Source organism: Herpailurus yagouaroundi, unplaced genomic scaffold, assembly GCF_014898765.1.
Source record: "Herpailurus yagouaroundi ecotype Mexico unplaced genomic scaffold, PumYag 221, whole genome shotgun sequence".
Classification (NCBI taxonomy): domain Eukaryota; kingdom Metazoa; phylum Chordata; class Mammalia; order Carnivora; family Felidae; genus Herpailurus; species Herpailurus yagouaroundi.
This window is the reverse complement of record NW_024412452.1, coordinates 9,742,799-9,764,462: the sequence shown is the minus strand read 5'-3', so window position 1 is coordinate 9,764,462 and position 21,664 is coordinate 9,742,799. Positions and strand designations below refer to the sequence as shown.

At 52.0% G+C, this 21,664-nt stretch overlaps 3 protein-coding genes across 17 annotated transcripts in view; 1 reads left to right on the top strand and 2 right to left on the bottom strand.

Annotated features, from left to right (window-relative positions):
- Positions 1 to 84: 84 nt before the first annotated feature.
- On the bottom strand, positions 85 to 4,954 carry CUNH2orf81 (chromosome unknown C2orf81 homolog). The gene is made up of 4 exons (XM_040458472.1): positions 4,842 to 4,954; positions 1,948 to 2,169; positions 1,647 to 1,868; positions 85 to 1,469 (listed from the first exon to the last, which is right to left on the bottom strand). Exons 1-4 carry the CDS (start codon positions 4,857 to 4,859, stop codon positions 144 to 146), a joined length of 1,788 nt encoding a protein of 595 aa, XP_040314406.1. The 5' UTR covers positions 4,860 to 4,954; the 3' UTR covers positions 85 to 143.
- A 6-nt stretch (positions 4,955 to 4,960) lies between these two features.
- On the top strand, positions 4,961 to 8,754 carry WDR54 (WD repeat domain 54). Of its 6 annotated transcripts, none has more exons than XM_040458484.1 (10): positions 4,961 to 5,026; positions 5,504 to 5,726; positions 5,879 to 5,941; positions 6,335 to 6,401; positions 6,492 to 6,545; positions 6,873 to 7,000; positions 7,893 to 7,993; positions 8,068 to 8,230; positions 8,416 to 8,490; positions 8,568 to 8,754. In XM_040458484.1, the coding sequence occupies exons 2-10, from the start codon at positions 5,505 to 5,507 to the stop codon at positions 8,697 to 8,699; spliced, it is 1,005 nt and encodes a 334-aa protein (XP_040314418.1). In that variant the 5' UTR covers positions 4,961 to 5,026; position 5,504; the 3' UTR covers positions 8,700 to 8,754. The 6 variants fall into 6 exon arrangements, with proteins under 6 accessions (XP_040314418.1, XP_040314412.1, XP_040314417.1 ...); XM_040458478.1 differs by having other exon boundaries at positions 4,965 to 5,125; XM_040458483.1 differs by having other exon boundaries at positions 4,965 to 5,141.
- A 131-nt stretch (positions 8,755 to 8,885) lies between these two features.
- The window catches only part of RTKN (rhotekin), a 16,572-nt gene continuing 3,793 nt past the window's right edge, over positions 8,886 to 21,664 (bottom strand). For 5 of the 10 annotated variants that reach the window (XM_040458465.1, XM_040458471.1, XM_040458469.1 and 2 more), the window contains 11 exons: positions 15,269 to 15,468; positions 13,479 to 13,540; positions 13,328 to 13,381; positions 13,115 to 13,232; positions 12,685 to 12,894; positions 11,840 to 11,934; positions 11,627 to 11,733; positions 11,265 to 11,393; positions 10,424 to 10,592; positions 10,156 to 10,260; positions 9,138 to 9,581 (listed from right to left, as the gene is read on the bottom strand). In XM_040458465.1, coding sequence (XP_040314399.1) covers positions 9,247 to 9,581; positions 10,156 to 10,260; positions 10,424 to 10,592; positions 11,265 to 11,393; positions 11,627 to 11,733; positions 11,840 to 11,934; positions 12,685 to 12,894; positions 13,115 to 13,232; positions 13,328 to 13,381; positions 13,479 to 13,540; positions 15,269 to 15,468 — 1,584 coding nt within the window. In that variant the 3' untranslated portion in view covers positions 9,138 to 9,246. The other 5 variants (XM_040458468.1, XM_040458467.1, XM_040458463.1 and 2 more) reach the window with 5 other exon arrangements.

Here is a 21,664-nt window from a genome sequence, read left to right as displayed (position 1 = left end):
GTGTTCCACAACCTTCCAGGCCGTCAGGACAACTGCTCCTGAGTAAGCACCCTTGGAAGAAACTGACAGACATCAGGCCAACTCTTAAAGCAACTGAGGTGTTTATTCTGGCAAGTAGAAAGAAGGAAAGTACTGGCTGAGCTTCAGGACCCAGAATGGGTCAGGTCCTTGGAGAGGAGTGGCCACACTTTGGGTGTTGAGTTCTTCGTTAGCTGTCTCATGGTCACCTGAGGCTTTGGGGCACCAGTCTGGATGGGGTGCTGCTGGATGGGAAGAGAGATGCTGCCTTCTGTGTCTGCCTGCTGGGGTACTGCAGATCTGAGCAGCACCTGGGTGGTTGGGTTCCACAAGCTCACACCAGGAGCCAGCTTCACTGCCTCAGGCAGCAACATGGGCTTCCACATCACCTGGGACGTGGCCTCGAGAACTCGGGATGCCTGAGTCCACCTGTGTGGATCCTGACCCTCCAGGTCCCTGGGATGAAGGCCATGCAGAGGTACGTGGCAGCGGCCTACCCACATCTCGCCCAGCAACTCAGCCGCCCCCTCCCAGCCACTGGGCCACTTGGCACCTGGCCACTGTTTAGGGCTGGGGCTCCGGGCCAGATCCTGGAGGGTTGGGCGGGTGGCAAGAAAGCGAAGCCCAGGGCTGGGAAAGGCCAACTTTGACCCAAAGCCTAGTGGTGGTGGGCCTAAGCTCAAAGAGGGGGATTGGAGAGCAGGGCCCGGGCCCAAGACACGGAAAGGAGCACTAGGCGAGAGAGAAAAGAAAACTGTTGGGGAGACACGGACACTGGGGCCCGGTGCTAGGGGTCTGGCCCCAGCCTCCGTCTTCCCGCCCCTCTTGCTCCCGCGGTAGGCTTCCAGCGGGCGCGCCTCGAAGTCTGGAACCAGAACCTCAGCCAGCGGGCGCACCCAGTGGCGCGGCAGCCGCGCGGGGTCCAGGCGCGCCCGGGCCATGCGTCCCACCCTGTAGTGACGCGCGCCCCGCAGCGCGTCCGCGCACCTAGGCTCCTGTGGCTCGAATGAGGAGGAGGGGCCGTCCATGCGGGGCACTTTCTCCTTCTTGAGCTTCAGCCAGTCCCCAGCCGCGTGCGGCTGGGCGGTGCAATGATAGAGGTCCTCCAGCGAGAACTGGGAGCTGCGGGGCGGTACCCTCTGGGCTGATGCCTGGGTGCTGGCTACCTGGGACAAATCCGGAAAAGGTGGGGGACTGCCGTCGAGAGCCATCTCCACCGACAGCTGGCTGCTCGAGTTCAAGGATCCAGCCGAAGACTGATGGTCTCCGGCCTGGACGTCCAGTTCCTCTAAAAGGCCCTCGTTCCCTGTCTCCTGAAACAGCTCTGGGGTAGGTGGGGGGCCCGGAGTGACTCGCAGCTCTGGAGAAGGCTCCCAAGATTCCATCTGCTCCTGAGAGCCTCTCGCCGTCCACGATCTTCCTAAAGAGATCTGGTCCACGCTCCCTCGGTCCTAGGGATATACACCGAGGTTAGGGGTGGAGGGTGGATAGTGACACATTGGAAAGGGGAGAGAGGAACTAAGGGTGGAGGAATCCAGAGAGGCCGTGAGGAGAAGGAAGACGCAGCGGCGGCGGCGAGGCACAGAGTAGGGGGATGAGGGGCGGAGGGAGCTGGGGGCTGTGCTTACTTCGCCTTGGAAGATCTCCTCCAGCCCCACAGAGGCGGGCGCTTGCAGCACGGGCACTGATCCCTGAGCCCAGGCATCCGTCGTGCATGCCAAAGGTTCCTCGTCCTCGCCCCACGTGGGGTCCTCGGCCACTGCAGATTCTCCCTCGTCCCTGGCCAGGAAGCGCCACTCGGTGATCTGCAACATCGCCTCCCGGGCCTGACTGATGGTGAATGGAATGCACTACGGAGGCGAGAGAGGGTCTTAGCCCAGTTTGGGGGGGCGGGGTGGAGATGGTCTGGAAACCCCCATCCAGACCCACCTGCTGGGTCAGGTAGACTTTGAAGGCAGAGTCCATTACTCGCGTCATCAGATCAGCCAAGATGTCCCCCACAACATCCTCTCCCTCCTCGAGGGCCGTGAACGCCATCCATTCCGCTTCCGTGAGCCGCCCAGGCACGATGTCCACCTGTGGTACCTGAACCGTAGGCGGTCGCGCCTTTTCCGCCTTGGATCGGGTCACCCCGCGGTCCCGGATCTGCCTCTGTGAGGAAAGAACGGGGCAATCAGGGCAGGAAACCTGGAAAAGTGGAATGGGGACGCAGCTATAGGCTAGGAAGAAGCTTTCTCAAGTTGTCCAGTAGGAAGGAAAAGCCTTTTGAGAGGAACAGGCAGTCCACTAAGAGCCTACGATGTGTCAGATGCATTTTTAGATGTTCGACCTAGCTAATTTAATTTTCTTAACAGCTCACTAAATCCATTTTACAAAGAAACTGAAACAACACAAATTAACCATCACTTGCTTGACATTACAGAGTATACCCAAACTATGTATAGCTCTAAGGCCACAGTCCCTGCTATTGGCACTAGTTCAAAAGGTTCAAAGTCCTTGAGAGTTCAAAGAACTTAACGAGTCAATAAATGGTTAGTGCTCTTTAGAGCCTCCTCCCTCCCCTAAATCAACTTAGATCCTCATTTCACAATATACATCTAAATAAACTCCAGATGAATTAAAGGATACACACATGCAAATAAAATAAAAATATAAGCAAAAAATTAAATGTAGGAAAAAATAGGTTAAATTGTCATACAATTTCCGGGCGAGAAAGACCTACCGAAGCATAAAAGCTATGTAAGAAATAATAAAGAAATAGCTATATATATGTATGTATATATATATATATATATATATGCAAATTTTTTCCTGTACATATTTTAAAAACACTCCTAAGTACAAGCCGACAGTAGTTACCATTTACTGGCACTTAAATGTTTCATTTACATACAATCGACTCAAGTCTTACATTTTTAGACTACATGCTACTTTTATCCTCATTTTGCAGAACTTGCCCAGATTACACAGCAAGAAAGTAGTGGAGTCATAATTCATATGCAGGTCTGTCTGCCCCTAGAACCTGACTTTATCCTGCTTTCAAAAAATTGCAATAAATATAAGAAAGGATAAATATTACCAAGTATACTAAAAACTCATATAAAAATAATAAAAAGCCTAAGACCCCAAGGATAAGCAAAGGACATAACATTTCACAAAAGTGGAACTGCAAATGACTAACAAACATTTGAAAAGGTGTCCAACCTTCCTTCCTTTAAGGCATATTCCGAAGTGAAAATCACAATATATCCTTCAATACTCTCTGAGCTGTCATTTACAATAGCATAATATTTAAAACATTTAAACATATTTAAAACATATGTGTAACAGAATATATGGTTAATTGTGTGCCCTCTATATTATGGAATATTATGCAATGATTAAAGATAATCTTTAGGAAGAATTTACAATGGCACATGAAAATACTTATGATGTAATGATACATGATAGAAACAGGGTATAAAATGACATATCAATATCATCTCAGTTGTATAAACCATTATGTGTGAAAGAAAAGGAAAACACCAAAACTGTAACAGTGGATATGTTTATTTCTTGTGCTCTTCTCTATTTTATAAGTTCTCTGTACTATAATGAGGCTTTATCCTTTTATAATCAAGAAAATGCCATGTAAAAAGAAAAAGATTGGTTCCATAAATTCATTTTAGGGACATAAGAAATTTATGAGCAGATTCTTGGGAACCTCCTCACTTTCCTTCAAGTCTCTCTGAACCTGGTTCTTTCCAAAATGTACCTCTAAATGTAATCTTCCCAAATCTTTGCCTCCTCACCCCAACCTTATTGCTTCATACCAGATGTCCTCCCAAATTCATTCTCCCCCAAATCTGGTGTTTCCTAAACCTTACACTGAACCTCAAAATCTCTTAAGTGTCATTTCCCTTTTCTGCTGGTGAAAACAGCCCTGGTGGCAAACCCAGGGAATAACCCACAGCCCAGACCAGGCTTGGCCAGAGCAGGGCACGCAGGGTCCGGAGAGGAGAGTCTGTTTCTTGTATTTACCCTCCCAGTGTTTCATGGGTGGCACCGGTGATAGCGACCGTGCCTAGACATGGCCTGACCAGAGGGGCTAGAAATATTATAGCACAAAACCTCCTCAAATCTGTTTTATTTAAAGTTTCCTTGGCTTTTAAACAATTTGACTTAAAAAAAATTTTTTTTAATGTTTTATTTATTTTTGAGAGAGAGAGACAGACAGAGCACGAGCGGGGGAGGAGCAGAGAGAGAGAGGGAGACACAATCTGAAACACGCTCCAGGCTCTGAGCTGTCAACACAGAGCCCGACGCGGGGCTCAAACTCACAAACCCTGAGATCATGACCTGAGCCAAAGCCGGGCGCTCAACTGACTGAGCCACCCAGGCGCCCCATAAACAATTTGACTTTTAAGTGCAGCCTCAGAGTTGTTTAATCCATTTCTTTCTCTTAAAAATCCTTGAAAGGGAGTTTATTTAGCAACACCTCTCCCCAATGCCTGACCAATTCTGGTTTATCCATTTGAATGGGTACCTCAGTATAAGAGACTTATTACATGCATTAGCTGCTTCCAAAAAGCCCTGTTCTTGGGTTCTGCACCACCCATTTGACTTTTTCCTTCAGGTTCCGACTGTGGCTGAGCGTGTTAGCGTGCGTGGTGGAGATGTAGATTTTCTGCCCGAGACCGACGTGGCTTCCTTGGTCACCACCAACGCTCCCATGGTGGGCCGGCGCCGACTAGCGCGGAGCCTACCCGATGCATGGTTCCCGCCACCGACCTTAAAGGCCGATTCCGGTGCTCCAACGCACCCCCAGCCGAGCTGAAGCTCACCGAGCCTTCGTGAGCCATCGCCGCAGCGGTCGCTCCAACCCCGAGGTTTCAAGCAGCTTCCCAGCCTTGCTGCCGCCGCTCCTGCCTAACCGTCGCCCTAGCAACGGCGCCTAGCACCGAGAGGCTCACCCCTCGCAGGCCGACTCGCCCCGCCCACAGTTGCCCTGGCAACCGCGCCGCGCTCTGTACGTTTGGGTTGCTCGGCCCCGCCTATTGGCCGTGCGTACGTGCGTCGTCTCTATGGTGGCGGTGGATTCGCAGGGACCTCAAGATTCCGCAGTCAGGCAAGCCGACCTGCGGGTGTGAACTCTGACCCTCGCCGGGAGCTTCAGGGTGCCAGCTGAAGGAAGAGGGGTGCGGTGGCTACCCTGCCTCACCCCGCCTTCGCTCGGGCGCTTGGGGCCATCGGGTCCTGTGCCATCACCATTCCTCCTCTGGGATTTCCCCATCGCCCCATGACTCAGCCCTAGGGTTCCCTTTTCCCGCTCCCCAAGACCTCCCCGCTCCGGACTCTCCTATCGCCATCCTCGGGTTCCCCATCACATCCTTACCCACTCCCAGTGGTCTTTAGTGCCTCATGACAGCACCCCCCATTCCTCCCGCTGTAATCACCGCTGTCTACTGTTCGCAGCGCGCCTGTGATTCGAGCCTCTCTTCACTAGGATGTTCCGCCGGGAGCGCTCCATTCCCCTTAGAGGTTCGGCCGCTGCACTGTGCAACAACCTCAGTGTGCTGCAGTTGCCCTCCCGCAACCTCACACATTTTGGGGTAGTCCATGGACCCAGCGCCCAGCTTGTCAGCGCTGCCCCTGAAGGTGTGCCCTTGGCCCAGCGCCAGCTCCACGCTAAGGAGGGAGCCGGAGTGAGCCCTCCGCTTATCACCCAGGTGAGTGGTGTTGCTGAACCCGGTCCTAAGCTCTGTTCTTCCTCTCCAAACCTCAAGGAATAGGCCTTCCCTAACCCTCTGATTTAACGCTCTTCTGAGTCCTCCTGTCCTCTGCTCTGACCACTTCTTCCGACTGGGCCACTTCCCTCTAGGTCCATTGGTGTGTCCTCCCCTTCCGAGTGTTACTGGTACTCACCTCACATCGAGGAATACAGGTAAGAAGAGGCGCTTCCTACCCTCCCCCAGTAGAGTTTTCTCAACTCCTCCCCAAAGCCCCTAGACCCTTCCCTACTTGTCTCTAAATGCTTACAAACCTTTCACATGTTTAGCTCATTCTTCCTCGGTTCTCATCTTCCTTTCTCCCATCTTTTCCAGTTCCCAAGTGCCATCTCCAATACCTTCCCCTTTACTAGCTGTATGACCTTCGACAATTTAGTTAACTTATCAGAGCCTCAGTGTCCTCCTCTGTAAGATGGGAATAAAAACTGCCTGCCTTCCAGAGTTGTTTTGAGGATTAAATGGGCTAAGGCCTGACATGAATATGTGAAGTACACAGCTCAGCAAAGGTCAGCTGGATTGTGCCCCCATCCTTGCTTCTTGTCTTGCAGATGTACGAGTCAGATGGCTCTGTCATGGTCTATTGGCACGCACTGGACTCTGGAGATGCATCTCCAGGTACCTGCAGGACTTGAGTGCCATCAGGGTAGGGAGTGTTGGGTGGGGCTGGAGGTGCTATTTCTAATTGTTTTCCCCTTTCATACTCAGTACAGGCTGTGTTTGCCCGAGGGATTGCTGCCAGTGGCCACTTCATCTGTGTGGGTGAGGGAGCCAAAGGCAGGGAATTGGGGGGTGCTGGAGTATAGGGGTGTGGGCTTTGGCCAGAAAGATGCTGAAGGTTTGAGGGAATTTTTGAGGGTTAGAGGGAAGGATGGGATCGAAGGAAGCCCTTAGAGACTCCAGAAAAGCATGGAGGGCTTCAGAGGGGCAGGGTAGGATAGAATAATGGTGGTCACTGGAGGAGCAGAGCTGTTGGGGCCCCGTGTCGGGGGGTTGTTATGAAGGTTTATGGGATGGCGGGAGTGCTACGTGTGGTGGTTGGACACTGGGGAGGATCAGGAAGCCATCAGTGGGGCACTGGTTCTGCAGGAACATGGTCGGGCCGGATACTGGTGTTTGACATCCCAGCCAAGGGTCCTAACATTGTAGTGAGTGAAGAGCTGGCTGGACACCAGACACCAGTCACAGACATTGCCACCGAACCTGCCCAGGGACAGGTGAGTGGATTCCCCCTACCAATTCCAAGGAGCCTGGGAGCCTTCCCATTTTGGGAGGCAGGACACCCGGGTTTAAGTCTTGACTCTGTCACTAAGCAGCTGGATGGCTTTGGGCAAATTGCTGCACTTTCCTAGGCTTCAGCAACCTTAAGTCCAGTGATGAAGCCTGACTTTCCATTTACGTGGCATTTAGTAGTTCATGAACACTTTTCAATACTAGTGTGGATTGAGGAGTTGGGACAGATGTTTTCTAAGATGCTTTCCAAGTCTGACACATGCAGCTTCCTTTTCTGGACTTGGGCAAGTCCTACCTATTCAGACCCACCCCCAGTGCCACTCTCTCTGGGAAGCCATCCCCCTATTTCCGTTCTCACTGATCTCCCTTGGCAGAACCCTGAATCGGTACTACTCTCAAAGACAACTCTTGTCTCCCTAATTGGATTGCAAACCTCTTGAGAGCAGGGGATGTATCTTCTAATTCATATGCTCCACCGCACCTGACCCACAGCTGGGCCCATGGGCTATGTTGGCTGCCTGGAGTTGGGGGTTCTCAAGAGGTTTGGACTCTAGTTATGACTGTGACTGGCTCCCTGCAGGACCTCCAGAAGGTTGTAACACTATGGGCTCAGTTTTACTATCCTTCCAGGGAAGACTGTTATATCCCTCTCCTAACACATGGTTTGTCGGGGGTCAGGGGGAGTGAGGCTCTAAGGAAAGCAAAGAAAGCTTTTTATGCATCCTGGGGGAACCCTCCATTCAGCCCAGGAGAGCTGCATGTCTTGCCCTTTCCCTAGAGAGACAAAGATGCGAATGCTGTGTCCCCTCCCCTCCTGCTCTGTATACAGGACCCAGCAGGGGGAAAGGGAAGGACTGATCCTGCTTTTCTCCTTAGGACTGTGTGGCTGACATGGTGACGGCAGATGACTCAGGCTTGCTGTGTGTCTGGCGGTCAGGGCCCGAATTCAAATTATTGACCCGAATTCCAGGATTTGGGTAGGTGAGGTGGAAGGAGACTGATGCCTTCCTGAGGGGTCCAAGGAAATTAAAGTGGGTTATCACCCTTGCAGGGTCCCATGCCCTTCCGTGCAGCTGTGGCATGGGACAGTAGCAGCAGGCTACGGGGATGGGCAGGTGCGTCTGTATGAGGCCGGCACAGGAACTCTGCATGTCCAGATCAGCGCCCATGCCCGGGCCATCTGCGCCCTGGACCTGGCTTCCGAGGCGGGCAAGGTCAGTCTCCTTCTTCATCCCTCCATACCCTGTTCCTGGTGCTGGGGATGTTGAGAGAAAGTCCACAGACTTGTCTGCTGCTCAGTGTAGCCCTCTCCCTGGGTATCTGGACCAGGCACCCCAGCCTATCCTGGTCCCCTGTCGGCATGTACCAATGCCCACTCAGCCCACCACCTTTTCTATAGCTTCTCTCTGCAGCCGAAGACACCTTTGTACACATCTGGAAACTGAGCAGGAGCCCAGAGAGTGGCTACACTGAGGTGTGTGTGGTGGCAGGAGTGGAGAGGGGGGCCCAAGCCTGAGGCAGCAGGCCCTGAGCAGCCCTCTTCTCCCCCAGGTGGAACACTGTCATGGTGAGTGTGTGCCTGACACCCAGGTGTGTGGTGCCCGATTCTGTGACCCCTCGGGGAGCTCCTTTGCTGTGACTGGCTATGACCTCGCTGAGATCCTGAGATTCAGCAGCGTGTGAGAGAAGAGCAGTCCTCCTTTCTCCCTGTGGTGTTTATAAAGTACCCCTCCTCCCAGCCCTTGTCTGATTACTCAGTATCACAGTTATACTTCACAACTCCTGGTCAACTAAGCTCCAGGGATGAGGGGACGGGGCAGGTCCAGACCAAGCAGCAAGGCAACCTGTCCTCAAGAACCAGGGGAAGGCTGCCGTTAAATAACTTTAATGGTTGATGTGAGAGTCACAAGGGAGGTGCACTCCCTCCCAAGGCTCTTCAGTGCCATCCTCAAAGCTGGTTAGTGCAGGGAGGTAGGGCAGGGTTGGTTCCAGTTTTCTCCCAGGAAGGGTTTCGGGGGTACCAGCCAGTCCCAGGAACGAGCCCCTCAACACCTTGGCAACCACAGCTTAAGAGGGGCTTCCGCTCCTCCTCCCCAGCCTACCCCAAGTCCAGCAGAGGAAGGTGTGGCCAAGCTGGCCAACCTTCTACTGACAGCGCCGCATCCAGAGCCTGACTGCACATGGGTCTTCTCTTCCTCTGGCCAGATCCTGTTGCCAGCACCTTTCTCTCTCACACTGGTGACTGGAGCCAAGTGCGGGACGGGCCTTTGCTGAAGAGGCCTCTGGACCGTGGGGATGGCTGCTGGGGGAGAGGGGCGACCGAGCGGGAAGCCCCAGGGGAGTGGTCTGGGGGGACAGCATCCAGGGAGAATGTTCGGGGTCGCCCCCAGGGCATGGGGTGGGTCCGAGCTGGGGCTGGGGCCACTGAGGCAGGTGAGCAGGGGGTAGGCAGGGCAGGCTGTTCTGTAAACATTGCTAGCCAGGGTGGGGGTGTCTCCAGCCTTGTGCCCTCCCGCTGGGCCAGGATGTCTGTCACCGCTGCGATGTCATCCAGCGGCTCAATAGCTGTGGCACCAGGAAGGGGTTGAGGGGAGGGGGCTAGTCAGAGCTCAGGCCCCAGGCCTACCCAGCCCTGACCATCACCTGTCACTGTAATAGGAGGAAAGCAAAGCCCGGATCTCAGCCGAGACTGTGTTATCCTGCAGGAGAAGCCCCTCACCTGGGCCCCCTGGAGCCACTGGCTCTGATACAACTATGGGATATGGGGAGCAGGGGGGATGGAGATGAGGGGGTGGGCAGAAGTGGGTGAAAAAGAGGAGGAAAATGAAAGCAGTGCCAGGCAAGTGGAGGGTCAGAGGAGGAGACAGGAATCCACATGCAGAAAGGGAAACAGAGAAGAAGAAATTAGGACAGAAGTCCATGAAATGAATCTGGCTTTTTGGGGGTTTGTTTGGAACTTTGGTGGAGGTGGCTCTAAGAAGAGCTGGAGAAGAGAAACAAATACAAGAAGACCGAGTGGGCCTTGGGTCCCCAGAGCTCTGCCTCAGTCTAGTGCTTTCTCTCTGTTGCCATTATCTAGGCTCCCTTGAAGCCCCCAACCCCACTTCCCATCAGGTTCCCTGAGTGCACTTTCACTCACCCATCTCATGGTACAAGGACCCCTGCTTGGCCAGTACTTGGGGTGGTTTCCGGGGAGCAGGGGTTTCAATTTTCATGATTTCATCACAGCACTGCTTCCATTGGCCTGGAAGGAGGGCAGTGACTGGGGTGGGAGGAGGAAGACTGAGAGGGCCAGGCCTTCCTCTCCCCTGCCACGTTCCCTTCCACACTTTTTGGATATAGAGGCCTTGGGTAAAAACATCAAACCTTAATCCCTCCCAAGGTTCAAACCAGCCTCCTCCTCTTACTCATGTCAAAGAAAAGCTGCCACAGTGCCTCCATCCAGCTGTGCAGGGCTCCTCGACTCTCTGTCTGAAGGGTGTGTGTCACCTCGTCCTCCCCATACCGGTTACTGATGCTCAGGGTGAAGGGCTGGCCCGCAGCGTGGTCCAGCTCCCCTGCCCGGACTCGAGTCTCCTGCAGGAGAAGGAAGGGGTCTGCTGCCACCTTCACGTTGGTCACAGAAGTCAGCAGTGACATCAGGCAGGTTTGGTCATCCCTGACTTAGAAGGAGGAGCTTGTTGGGTCTCTCCTCAAGCCCTCTAATTTGCCTCCTATTGAGCAGAGCAGGAGGGAATGGCAGGAAAGGACTGGAGATGAGACAGATCGTCCTCAGTCAGGAACATGGAGCAGATGGAGACAGGGAAGGAGGGATTGAGTGAGGCAAGGAAGGCACAGAGGCACGCAGGAATGCTGAGGCCTAATGTCCCTCAGTACTTTCATAAAAGTTGGCAGGAAAGCCAACAAAAGGGCTCGGAAACCAAGAGAAGTCATTGGACTTGGGTTTGGGAGAGAAATCCAGGAAAGGGTGAAGTAGGGGCAGACTGGAATCTGAGGGAAAAGGCAGAAAGAGGATGAAAATCCTAAACTGGCCATGGGACCCTCTGAGACTAGGCAGGGGCTGAAGCTGGTGAGTAGAAGAGTTTTCCAGTGATGCTGGTGAGGGAGAACATTCCTGGCCCTGAAGCTAGGTATGGTGCTGTTAGGAGTAACAGGTGAATTTCCATCTCTCTGCACCCACCCTCCTGGGACCTGAAGGAGACACTCCTGGGCCCTGGCACCTGGTAGCTTCACCAAGGGACCCATCACCTTGTTGATGGCAATAGTAAACAAGGGTTCTTCCCCAGTGTCTGCGTCTTCAGGTTGCCGGTAACAGAAGAGGTTTGTGCCTTTCAGGACTCCATGCACTCGTGCCCAGTCCTGCAGCTCCCCAGCTTGCTGCGTAAATGACTCAGGTTACCTGGGGGAATCACACCGCCAACACCCTTCTTCCCTTTCCCCCAGTGAGAATCTGCTCCTCTCTGCCCATGCTCTTGTCTGATCCAACTCTCTTCTTGCCCTAACCCTCCTTCCTCTACCCAGATCTTGATTTTTCAGTGGTCCTTCGGTGCCTAGGTGATCCAGCTTTCCTTCTCCAGGTTCCCTTCTATACGTCAGGGCCCCCTCCTCACCTGCACCCTGAGGGTACCACTTGCGGTAGGCTGAGTCATGCAAAGAGGTTGAGCCACCAGGCGGCAACACACGCTACCATAAAGGGGAAGCCAGGCGGGGTTCTCCTCTGGGGGACAGGAAGTGCAGGGTAAGGATAGGGAATGAAAATGGACCATTCAACAGCCCCTCTTCTCACTGTCCAGCATCCCCCCCACCCCACAGCACATACTCACCATGGCTGGTGAGGGTGAGGTCGTGTGTGCGGAACCCATCTTGCACTGCTGCCAGGGTGAGCGTGGTGTGAGCCAGGAGGTGGTAACGAGGACCCCTGCAGGACAGACAGAGAAGTGGGCTTCAGCCCCATGATCGGTGTATTAAATAGCAGGAGATCTGAGAGCTAAGCAGATCTGCCCCATCGTTCAGGCGGCCCCACAGAAAACTAGCTTGCCTCCTCCACGGGGCTTAGAACATTTACTGAGCTCCTGCTGAGTGCTGGGTCCTGTGGTTTAATTATGTTATTCCACTGTATTCCCACAACAGCCTTGGAAGGTTGGTGGCATTGTTCTGTTAATAGATGAGACAGCTTGGGGCTTAGAGAAGTTAAGAAATTTGCCCCAAATTTATAGCTGGTAGGTGGTGGAGTTGGAATTTGAACTCATGTGTGTCTCCAAAGTTAGCATTCTGTTCACTGCCCTAGAGCTTTCAAACTGCTTCTCAGAGGCCCCGTGTTTCTGTTGGGTGCCTCTAGGCATCAGCAGGCAACCCCTCAGGACCCAGGCTACTTTGCTCCAACCAGAGCACTCTGTTCTATCCATATAAGATGCATTTGCTGCTGCAAAAACTTGAAGACCCCAGAGCTTAGCTCTCCCTGCATTCTTACTGGTCTTCTCAGTTGACATGGGCCTGCTCCGGGGTGTAGGCCAGAGTGCCTCCCAGCTGTGTGGCCGCTGCTACTTCATGTAGGTCTACATGCTGTGGCAGCAGCACAAAATAGTTTCTGCATGCTCAACACAGCTCTGAGGTCACCCGTAGCCAGGACAGAGGCAACTGAGGGCAGTGGAGGAATGTAGAGCCTTACCCCACAGCTGGGGTCGGAAGCAAAATGGGACTGCTCCCCGAACCCCCAGCACTCTCCAGCGATGCCCGGACACGCCTCCCTGAGGAGCGGCCTAGGGAGCTGCTGAGTTTGGTGGCAAGCCTCTTGGGGGCTCCAGCCAGGGCCCCCTCCTCTTCCACGCAGGCCCCATACAGCTCCAGTCGCAGTTCAAAGTCTGGCCCTGCCTCGGTGCTATAGGAGTATGGGAGGAAGAGAGGAGGATGCTCCTGGGGAAGTCCAGGGAGGCATGAGGGGGCGGGCAGGGGTGAAGGACAGATGTGGTGCAAGTACAGGACAACTCCCCAGGTGAGGCCCATCTCCCTTCCTCCCTCTCCTCTCCCCCTGCAGCTATGGCATCCAGGGATTGGAGCAGAGTGGAGAAAGGAGGACGTCACAGGGACCAGGTGCTCACAAGAGCACGTTGCTCTGAAAGGAGATGTCTGTGAGGGTCCTGTCCACCAGGATCATCTCTGTGTCCTGAATGTGTTCCCCTAGCTGCAGCAGCAGGAACACAGCCCAGCGGTGCAGGTCTGGGGACAGAGGCCAAAACTGGTAAAGATGTGCCCACAAGAACACCCAACCTCAGGTCACTCCCTCCATTTGTCCCAGCATGTGTGCAACTCACCACCTTTGTTCTTGAAATATTCTGTGTCCTTCCACATGAGTGGAATCCGGAGGTCTGAGGGGCAGAGGGGCAGGAAGAGATGTTGAGACAGGGCAGGAGATCTTGTGGTTGGGCAAAGAGTGCCAGTGACTAGGGGAGTTGTGCTTCTTACCAGAGATGCAGACCCGGCCACGGCAGGGGGAGCGCTCAGCAGGCGGCCCGCTGTCAGAAGGCCTGTGGGCAAATCACAACATCGCCACCTGCCTCTAGACACTATGCCCACCCCCCACCCCCCGGTTCTGGTTCCCAAGGGTTCTTTGTTGCCTCCAGCCCAGGGCCCAACCCCAGGTCCCCCACCAGCCTGACCTAGCAGGACTGAGGGACTGTAAGAGCTGTCAGTTGAACCCAGGGAGTCACTGGGCTTGGGGACACTGGAGGAGTATCAGCTCACATGCAGTATAAGCTCCAGGCTCCTCCCCCTCCAAGCATCCTCTCTGACCACCTCCCCAGAGCCCTGCCAGGGATGAGTGGGGCTTGAGGGAACAGGTGCCCGCAGAGACTCCTTTTCAAGAGTTCTTCTCCATTAAACCCAACTTGGAGGAGTTTGCAGACTTTCTTTTTAAGAATGGGGGAGGCTGTTCTTCTCTACCATCTCCTTCATCACTTCTTTGATACAGGAGGATACTGGGTGGGTTGGAAAATCAAGAACTCAAGTAAAGAATATCTGTGTTCCATTTGCCATAAACCTCTCTTCCCTCCCCCTCAGCTTTGATTTCTCCTTTACCATCTCCAGGTAGGCTGGGCCTTCCCAGTACCCCACTGCAGGGCCCCAGACACCTGGCCTTACTCCCCTCCCCACCCGTCAGCAGGACTCACCAAGCCATGTGTCTCTCCTAAAGTGACAGTGAGTTTATCCATACAAATTCATAGCTCCACTAATTATCAACTTAGTAAGGCCTTAAGCTAAATGATGTGGCACTGATGACAGTGTGGTTAGCTGTCAGCAATTTGGGATGTACTTCAAATCACACTGCCTAGGTTTTATGGCCAGGGCAGAGCCTGTTGACGGCTGCCTTTCAGAAGATAGCAAGCTCACATTGGAAACTGCCCCCCACCTCCCAGCCTGCTTGCCCTTTAGCTTTATGGGGAAGCCAGAGCTGGTTATCTGCCTTCCCCCAGGGGCTTCACGGGTGGAGGGCTCCTGGCAACCTCTCCTGTGTCAGCCTTCATGGCCAAGCTGGGATGGGCACCCTGCCAGTGGGCAGCTGGAGCCTTCTCCCTACTCAGCAGTGGGGACAAACAGGCTTATTTTGCCAGAGCCAGTTTTCCAAATGACCAGGCTACCAAAAGTGGCCTCATTTGCCAGGTATTTTCTCCAAACACTTTAGTTGTACCAGAGCATCACCTCAACCAATTCACCATGGATTTGTCAGATGAGCAACATCTAATGTCATGAAGCTGGTGTTTCACATCCAGAAGCCGACCCCTTTTAGAATACACAATCTAATTTAGGGGAGCAGATAGGCTTTCCCTTAAATGTTTTTTTATTATTTCCTTTCTCGAGCACTGCCTGTGATGGTGAACCTTAGGTACACTATTGTCAGTTTGTGGTAAATTGGCCATCTGGTGAACCCACTTTGAGAAAATTATCTTTCCAGAAGCCAGCCAGCCAGCCAGCCAGCCAGCTTCATCGGATCACAGGCAGGGCTTAGCAATTTAGCCCTTTTACATTATAACCCCTCAGACTGACAGCCTTTCACCAGATACACTGGCTTTCCTGAGTCTAGCCCTAGCTACTCCTTAGTGCACCTTGGGCAGCACACTGTAGTGATAAAACACTAAGGCATCTCCCAGGCCTCTGACAAGGCTTCAAGGAGAAGTCATCTTCAGGGTGATCCACACTCCGTAGATACACACAGTACACGACTACCCCCCATATGGCCTTGCCTCCCCCTTGCTCACCTCCGGCCTGTCTTGCCCAGCACCTGCGCCTCCTTACGCCGCTGCAGCTCACCCATGTAGCTGAGGATGCGACTGTTGCACACCAACAGGCTCTTGGTGGCCTCCAAAGCTTGCTCTCGCTGGGAGCAGGCCGCCAGCAGCTTGCAGGCCCCTTCCCTCATCCGGATCTCATGGTCTAGCTTTCTCTGCAACTCTGTGTCCTAGCCAGAGTTGGGGGAAAGAATGAGAAGGAAATGTCAGTTGGGGACAGGCTGAAGCACCCTCCAGTCCCCAAGTGGGCTGTGGCCCAGGAGAAACAGATAAGAAACTTATGTTTTAGGCAACTCAACCTCAGCTACCCAAGAATAACCAGAAAAGCTTTGTAAAAATACAGATGCACTCATGCATTTGATGGTAGGAGCATAAATTCCTTCAGCCTCTGTTGAGCACAATTTGGAAAAATCTATGAAAACTAGAAATTCACGTATCCTCTGATCAAGCTATTCAATATCTAGGAGTTTATCCTACAAATACAATTATACCTATTGGCAAAGCCATATTCATTGCAACATTTAAAAAAAATTTTAAATGTTTTTATTTAGAGAGAGAGAGAGAGAGCATGAGCAGGGCAGGGGCAGAGAGAAAGGGAGACACAGAATCTGAAGCAGACTCCAGGCTCTGAGCCGTCAGTTCAGAGTCCGACGCAGGGCTCGAACTCACAAACCATGAGATTATGACCTGAGCTGAAGTTGGGCGCTTAATTGACTGAGCCACCCAGACACCACTCATTATAACATTGTTTTAAAGCACCAAGTTTAAAAGTCCTTCACTCAGGCATTGGTTAAATAAATCACAACATTTCTATATCATGGAATATGAAAGGCTGCAGACATTAAAGAGTGAGGTAAACATTTGTGCGTAGATAAGAAAAAAATCTTCAAAATATATTAAGTGAGAAAAGAAAACAGTATTACACAATTCTACCATTAGTGTACTATATATATATATGTATATGTATATATATATATATACATATACATAGGTATATGTATATACATATATATACCTATGTATATGTATATATATGAGGTTGTAGGCCTGGGTGCCAGGAATGGAAAACAGATTTATGCTACCTTTAAAAATATATACAGCCTTCTTTACTACTGTACTTTTGGAAATTGTTACCTTTTTAAAAATTTTTAATCTTCTCATTTAAAAACAAACAAAAAACACATTACCATGCTCTGCCTCAGATGTGCAGAACAAGAATCTCTAAGAGTGGAGTGTGTGAGTTTTTTTGAAAATTCCTCGAGTGATTCTGAGGTGTAGCCAGGGCTGAGAACCACCAACTAAAGAAAATGGACAAGATGGTAAAGACCATCCTGGATTACCCCAAAAACTCTAGTGATGAGTTGGGGGAGGGGGGCATCTAGTTAGCAAGGGATCGGTGGAGAAGGAACATACCATGTATAGAGTTCACCCATGCTGCACAGAACCCTGTATGCACTCCAAATTAGGGGACCTGCCTAAGGAGATCTGAGCTTGGGAGGTTAAGGACAGAGGCAAGGATTGGGGATGGGAAGGCAAGCAAGGCAGGAGGTCAGGAGTGAGGGGCTAAACAGGCTGTGCATAAGGATGGGGGTGGGTAGGCAATGAGAGAGGCACCAGGATTCTCAGGAACATTCACTCAGAAAGAGCCTTGGAGGTCTTGGCAGAGAGCAGAGGGTGAGAGCACCAGTCTGACATGAGACAAACCTGGGTCTGTGACATTCCTGCCAGTCTTGATAAGCTGAGAAAAAACTTATTTAAAATACACTAGACAGTTTACTCAGACTCCCTAAGACTTGGTTTCTCCATCTGTAAAATGAGGATGGAAATAGTCCCCACATCCCAGATTTGTGAAAATTCAGTAAGCCAGGAATGTAAAGCACTTAGCACAATGCCCAGCACATAGTATACATGAATGGTGAGGATGCTTTTTTAAATTCTGCTATTTTGGGGGGCGCCTGGGTGGCGCAGTCGGTTAAGCGTCCGACTTCAGCCAGGTCACGATCTCGCGGTCCGTGAGTTCGAGCCCCGCGTCAGGCTCTGGGCTGATGGCTCGGAGCCTGGAGCCTGTTTCAGATTCTGTGTCTCCCTCTCTCTCTGCCCCTCCCCCGTTCATGCTCTGTCTCTCTCTGTCCCAAAAATAAATAAAAAACGTTGAAAAAAATAAATTCTGCTATTTTGACAGCAGTAGCATTCATCCAACAAACCTGGAGCATCCCTGTGCTGTCCAAGGCCCACATTTAAAATCCAGCTGGGAGGTGACAGATGCAGACATTAATGGCTGCACCATAAGTGCCATGTCATGGTATAAACACACTCACAGGACAGAGACCATGTCTGCTTCTGGTTGAAGTGACCAGAAGTGACCTCCTTCAGAAAGGAGGTAGAAAACTAACCCCATTACAGTATAAGATTAGTTTAAGAGGAAACCAAGTGGAGACACCAGGCTGGAAGAGGGGGGTGAATGTGATCACCCAAAACCTGTCTTCTCCCTCACACCAATTATCACACTGGGCACTTTCTTCTGTCCCCGGTGGCTCCAGCCTCCACATCTCCAAGACCTGAACACCCTAAATTCCTGTTTTCGAAAGCCTTGTCCAGCCTCCCTGAAAACATTCTTCCTTCACTATTTATTTCCTGGGCCACCAATGAGCTAGGCCTGACTCTCATGACCCCTCTCCCAGCATTGTTTCTCTTCCTGACACTTCAGAAATAGGCCAACCAGCTCATAATGCCCCCTCCACCAGGAAGCCCTCCCAGACTACACAGCTCCTGCCCCACCCCCACCCCTCAGCCCCTCTATGTCTGTCTGCACCAGGGTCCCACCTCTGCTAAGCTTTCTTGCTTGCCAACCCCCATCCCATTCTGCATCCAGCTTCTGTCACAAACACCACAAACGGATGAGAGAAGGGAGGGCACAGAGAGGCGTCCTCAAGCCCCCTCCTGGCTAGTCTCTTTGTCCGGGCCCCAGCACTCACGGATCCTTCCCTAGCCCTGTCCATTGCGCTTGTGGCACCAACGCAGGCAACGCGCTGGTTCCGGGGACTCGCAAGCACGCTCCCGCCCGTGGCGCTTGGGGCGATGGTGACATCAGCTCCCAACCGCCGCGAGAGCAGTGGAGGGGCTCCTGGGCGCAGGCGGTCCCTCCCAGCTCCCGGCAGGGTTAGGCTCCGGGCTCTAGCTGCGCAGCCAGGAGACCCAGTCGTGCGCAAGGCTGCCTCCCAGAGCTCCCACGTCGCATTGGAAAGGGCTTTTTGGCCTTGGTGCCGCTAGAGCTGCAGGAGGCCAGAGGCCCCTCCTGCTTTGCGGTTGCCCTCCAAGGTGACCCCTTGCCCAAAAGCATGGGGGAGGAAGATAGTGTGTAAATTGGAATAACTGGGGCCATAGAAAAGTTTCTGGGCTCAGCCTAAATGAATGAGCCTGCTATCATCCCCCCCTACTCTGGCCCCAAACCCGCTCTCCCACAGCTCCAGGGAGGAGAGGACTCTAGAAATCCTGCTTCCTCCCTTTGGGCAGAGCATCTCGGGAATCCTGGCACTGTTTCTAGATCCCTGTGTTTAGCCCCCATCTCCCCACCCCAAGGATAGCTTCTTGTCTCCCCCTCCCCACCCACACACCCCTTTCTCCCCAAGCAGGCATTTTCTCCAGACTCTCCTGGGAAAGAGCCCAGAATTGGATGTCAGCCGGACCTGGGTCAAGGCCCAAGGGGCTGAAGGAGGATGAGTCATGGGCAGAAGCCCAGCACACATTAAGCTCTCCGTGGACATCTTCCTGTCCCTCCCTCCCATTCTCTTCTGTCCCTGACTTACTGCTCTGCTTCTCATCACCTCTGTTCCCTTCAGAATCTCCACTGGGGCTAAATCCAAATCCTGGCTTGGGAATTTGACTAGCTGTGAGAACTTAGCCTCTGGAAACTATAAACTGGGGAGTGTTCTATCTCCTTCATAGTATTGTTTGAGAATTAAGTGGGAAAGTCTAATTGTTTCCTTGGCCCAGCACATATTTTAAAACAGCCTTTCTCTCACTCCCACCTCCCCTTTACTTGCAGCTTAAGTTGCTTCCTCCAGAAAGTCTTCTTGGATTTATTCTTCCATGAGTACCTCTCTTAGCAATCTCTGAAATATCAGTGGATCTCTCTCTTGAGTTGGGGGTAGGGGCTGCGGGGAGGAGACTGCTGGGTTTGGTGGAAAAAGAACACAGCACCCTCAGCCTGTAGCTGAAGGAGAGATGACCAAAGTGAAATCTAAGCCCCCTCCTCTGCCCCAGAACTTGAACAGACTTACCATGAAGAAAAATTACATGGGGGAAGGGAGCACAAGACAGTGGAGAGGGTGCAGAATTTAAACATTTAAATACCTAGACCAGCTCTGTTCAACAGTATCTCCTGTAATGATGGACATGTTTAGCAGCCATCTTGAAATGTGGCTAGAGCAACCAAGGAAATAAATTGTTTATTTCATTTTAATTAACTAAATTATACATTTAAATAGCCACATGTAACTAGTAACATGGACGGGGCAAAGGACTAGGTTTTATCCCATGTGCCAACACAGGACAATAGGTGGTATCAGAGTCCCAATGGGCTCACTGAGCATCTTTTTTTTTTTTTAATGTTTATTTATTTTTGAGAGAGAGAGAGACAGAATGTGAGTGGAGGAGGGGCAGAGAGAGAGGGAGACACAGAATCTGAAGCAGGCTCCAGGCTCTGAGCTGTCAGCACAGAGCCTGATGCAGGGCTCAAACTCATGACCTGTGAGATCATGACCTGAGCCGAAGTCAGCCACCCAACTGACTGAGCCACCCAGGTACCCCGAGCATCTTTCTGCATATTAGAAATAGGTGACCCTCTCCAGGCAAACAAGTTAGATAAAGGTGTCCCCTCTAAAGGTTTGTAGCCCCAAAGCAGGCCAGGACTCCTGCCTCTGCCTGGCACCCTTGTGAAGGAAACAACCTGCACAATTTGTGCCAAGGATGTGCTCTCTTTACAATCCCACCTCCGACCTTCCCCCACAGCAATCTCCTGCCTTGTCCAGGAGGTCACCTCTGTGGTTTTCTTCTCCTTCCCCATCTCAGTAAATGGCCACCCCACTCAGCTGCTTAGCCACATACCTGGAACGCTCTTTGCTGTGAGGCAAATCCATCAGTGTCCAGTCCTCATGTCCAATCCATCAACCAGCCCTGTCAGATCTACTACTGTCATTTGAAATCCAGCCCCTACTCTGTCTCCACCACCAGCACTTTCTTCCACACCACCACGTTCACTCCCCTAAGGCTGTAACAACTTGCTGTCCAGTGGTCTTCTGCTGCCACTCTTGCCAACTCTTTCTCTCACCCCCAACCCCTGCCTAGCCTATTGTCCACAGAAGTCATTATTTTAAAACATTAGACAAGTACTGTTCCTGGTTAAAAACCTTGCATGGGTAGGGGTGCCTGGGTGGCTCAGTCAGTTAAGCGCTGAGTCTGGCTCAGGTCATGATCTTGTGATTCAGGAGTTCAAGCCCCGCATCAGGCTCTGCGCTGACAGCTCAGAGCCTGGAGCCTGCTGCGGATTCTGTGTCTCCCTCTCTCTCTGACCCTCCCCCACTTATGCTCTGTCTCTCTCTCTCTCTTAAAATAAATAAACATTAAAAATTAAACAAACCAACAAACCAACAAAACCTTGCATGGGCCAACAGCATACCTAGAGTAAAATCTACATGCCTTGTTAGGGCCTTCAAGGCCCTGCATAATCTGGACCCTGTCCATGACCTCAGCCCCAGGTATAGCCACACTGGAACTGGAACACATCCTCATCTGAGAGCTTTGCCCCTGCTATGCCCTGTCAGGAAAGCCCTTTGTCCAGTCTTCACATACCTTCATATCCTTCAGGTCTCAGTTCATGATCTCATTGCAAAGACTTTCTCTGACCTCCACACTGAATGCTGCCTTCCCTACCTGATACCTGATGTGTGTTACATCCCATTTTCGCCATCATTTCACTGTGTGAGATGATTTACGTGTTTGCATGTTTATATGTTCCCCCAGGTGAATGGGCCTTTCCTGTCTGGTTCACTGAGGTATCCCATGGGCTAGGAAGGAGCCTGACATATAGAGGTATTCAATAAAGGTGTTTAAGAATAGGGGCGCTTGGGTGGCGCAGTCGGTTAAGCGTCCGACTTCAGCCAGGTCACGATCTCGCGGTCCGTGAGTTCGAGCCCCGCGTCAGGCTCTGGGCTGATGGCTCAGGGCCTGGAGCCTGTTTCCTATTCTGTGTCTCCCTCTCTCTCTGCCCCTCCCCCGTTCATGCTGTGTCTCTCTCTGTCCCAAAAATAAATAAATGTTGAAAAAAAAATTTAAAAAAAAAAAGAATAAATAGAGGAACAAACAGCT

What these genes read in the sequence shown, in the direction of transcription:
- WDR54 (XM_040458478.1), top strand. Translation starts at nt 5,082, where the DNA reads ATGGTGGCGGTGGATTCGCAGGGACCTCAAGATTCCGCAGTCAG. An exon ending in CCTCAAGATTCCGCAGTCAG is followed by an intron (nt 5,126 to 5,503) that starts GCAAGCCGACCT and finishes TCTCTTCACTAG; the next exon opens with GATGTTCCGCCGGGAGCGCT. An exon ending in TGGCTTCCGAGGCGGGCAAG is followed by an intron (nt 8,231 to 8,415) that starts GTCAGTCTCCTT and finishes CCTTTTCTATAG; the next exon opens with CTTCTCTCTGCAGCCGAAGA.
- CUNH2orf81 (XM_040458472.1), bottom strand. An exon ending in AAGTCTACCTGACCCAGCAG is followed by an intron (nt 1,869 to 1,947) that starts GTGGGTCTGGAT and finishes TCGCCTCCGTAG; the next exon opens with TGCATTCCATTCACCATCAG. An exon ending in AGGAGATCTTCCAAGGCGAA is followed by an intron (nt 1,470 to 1,646) that starts GTAAGCACAGCC and finishes GTATATCCCTAG; the next exon opens with GACCGAGGGAGCGTGGACCA.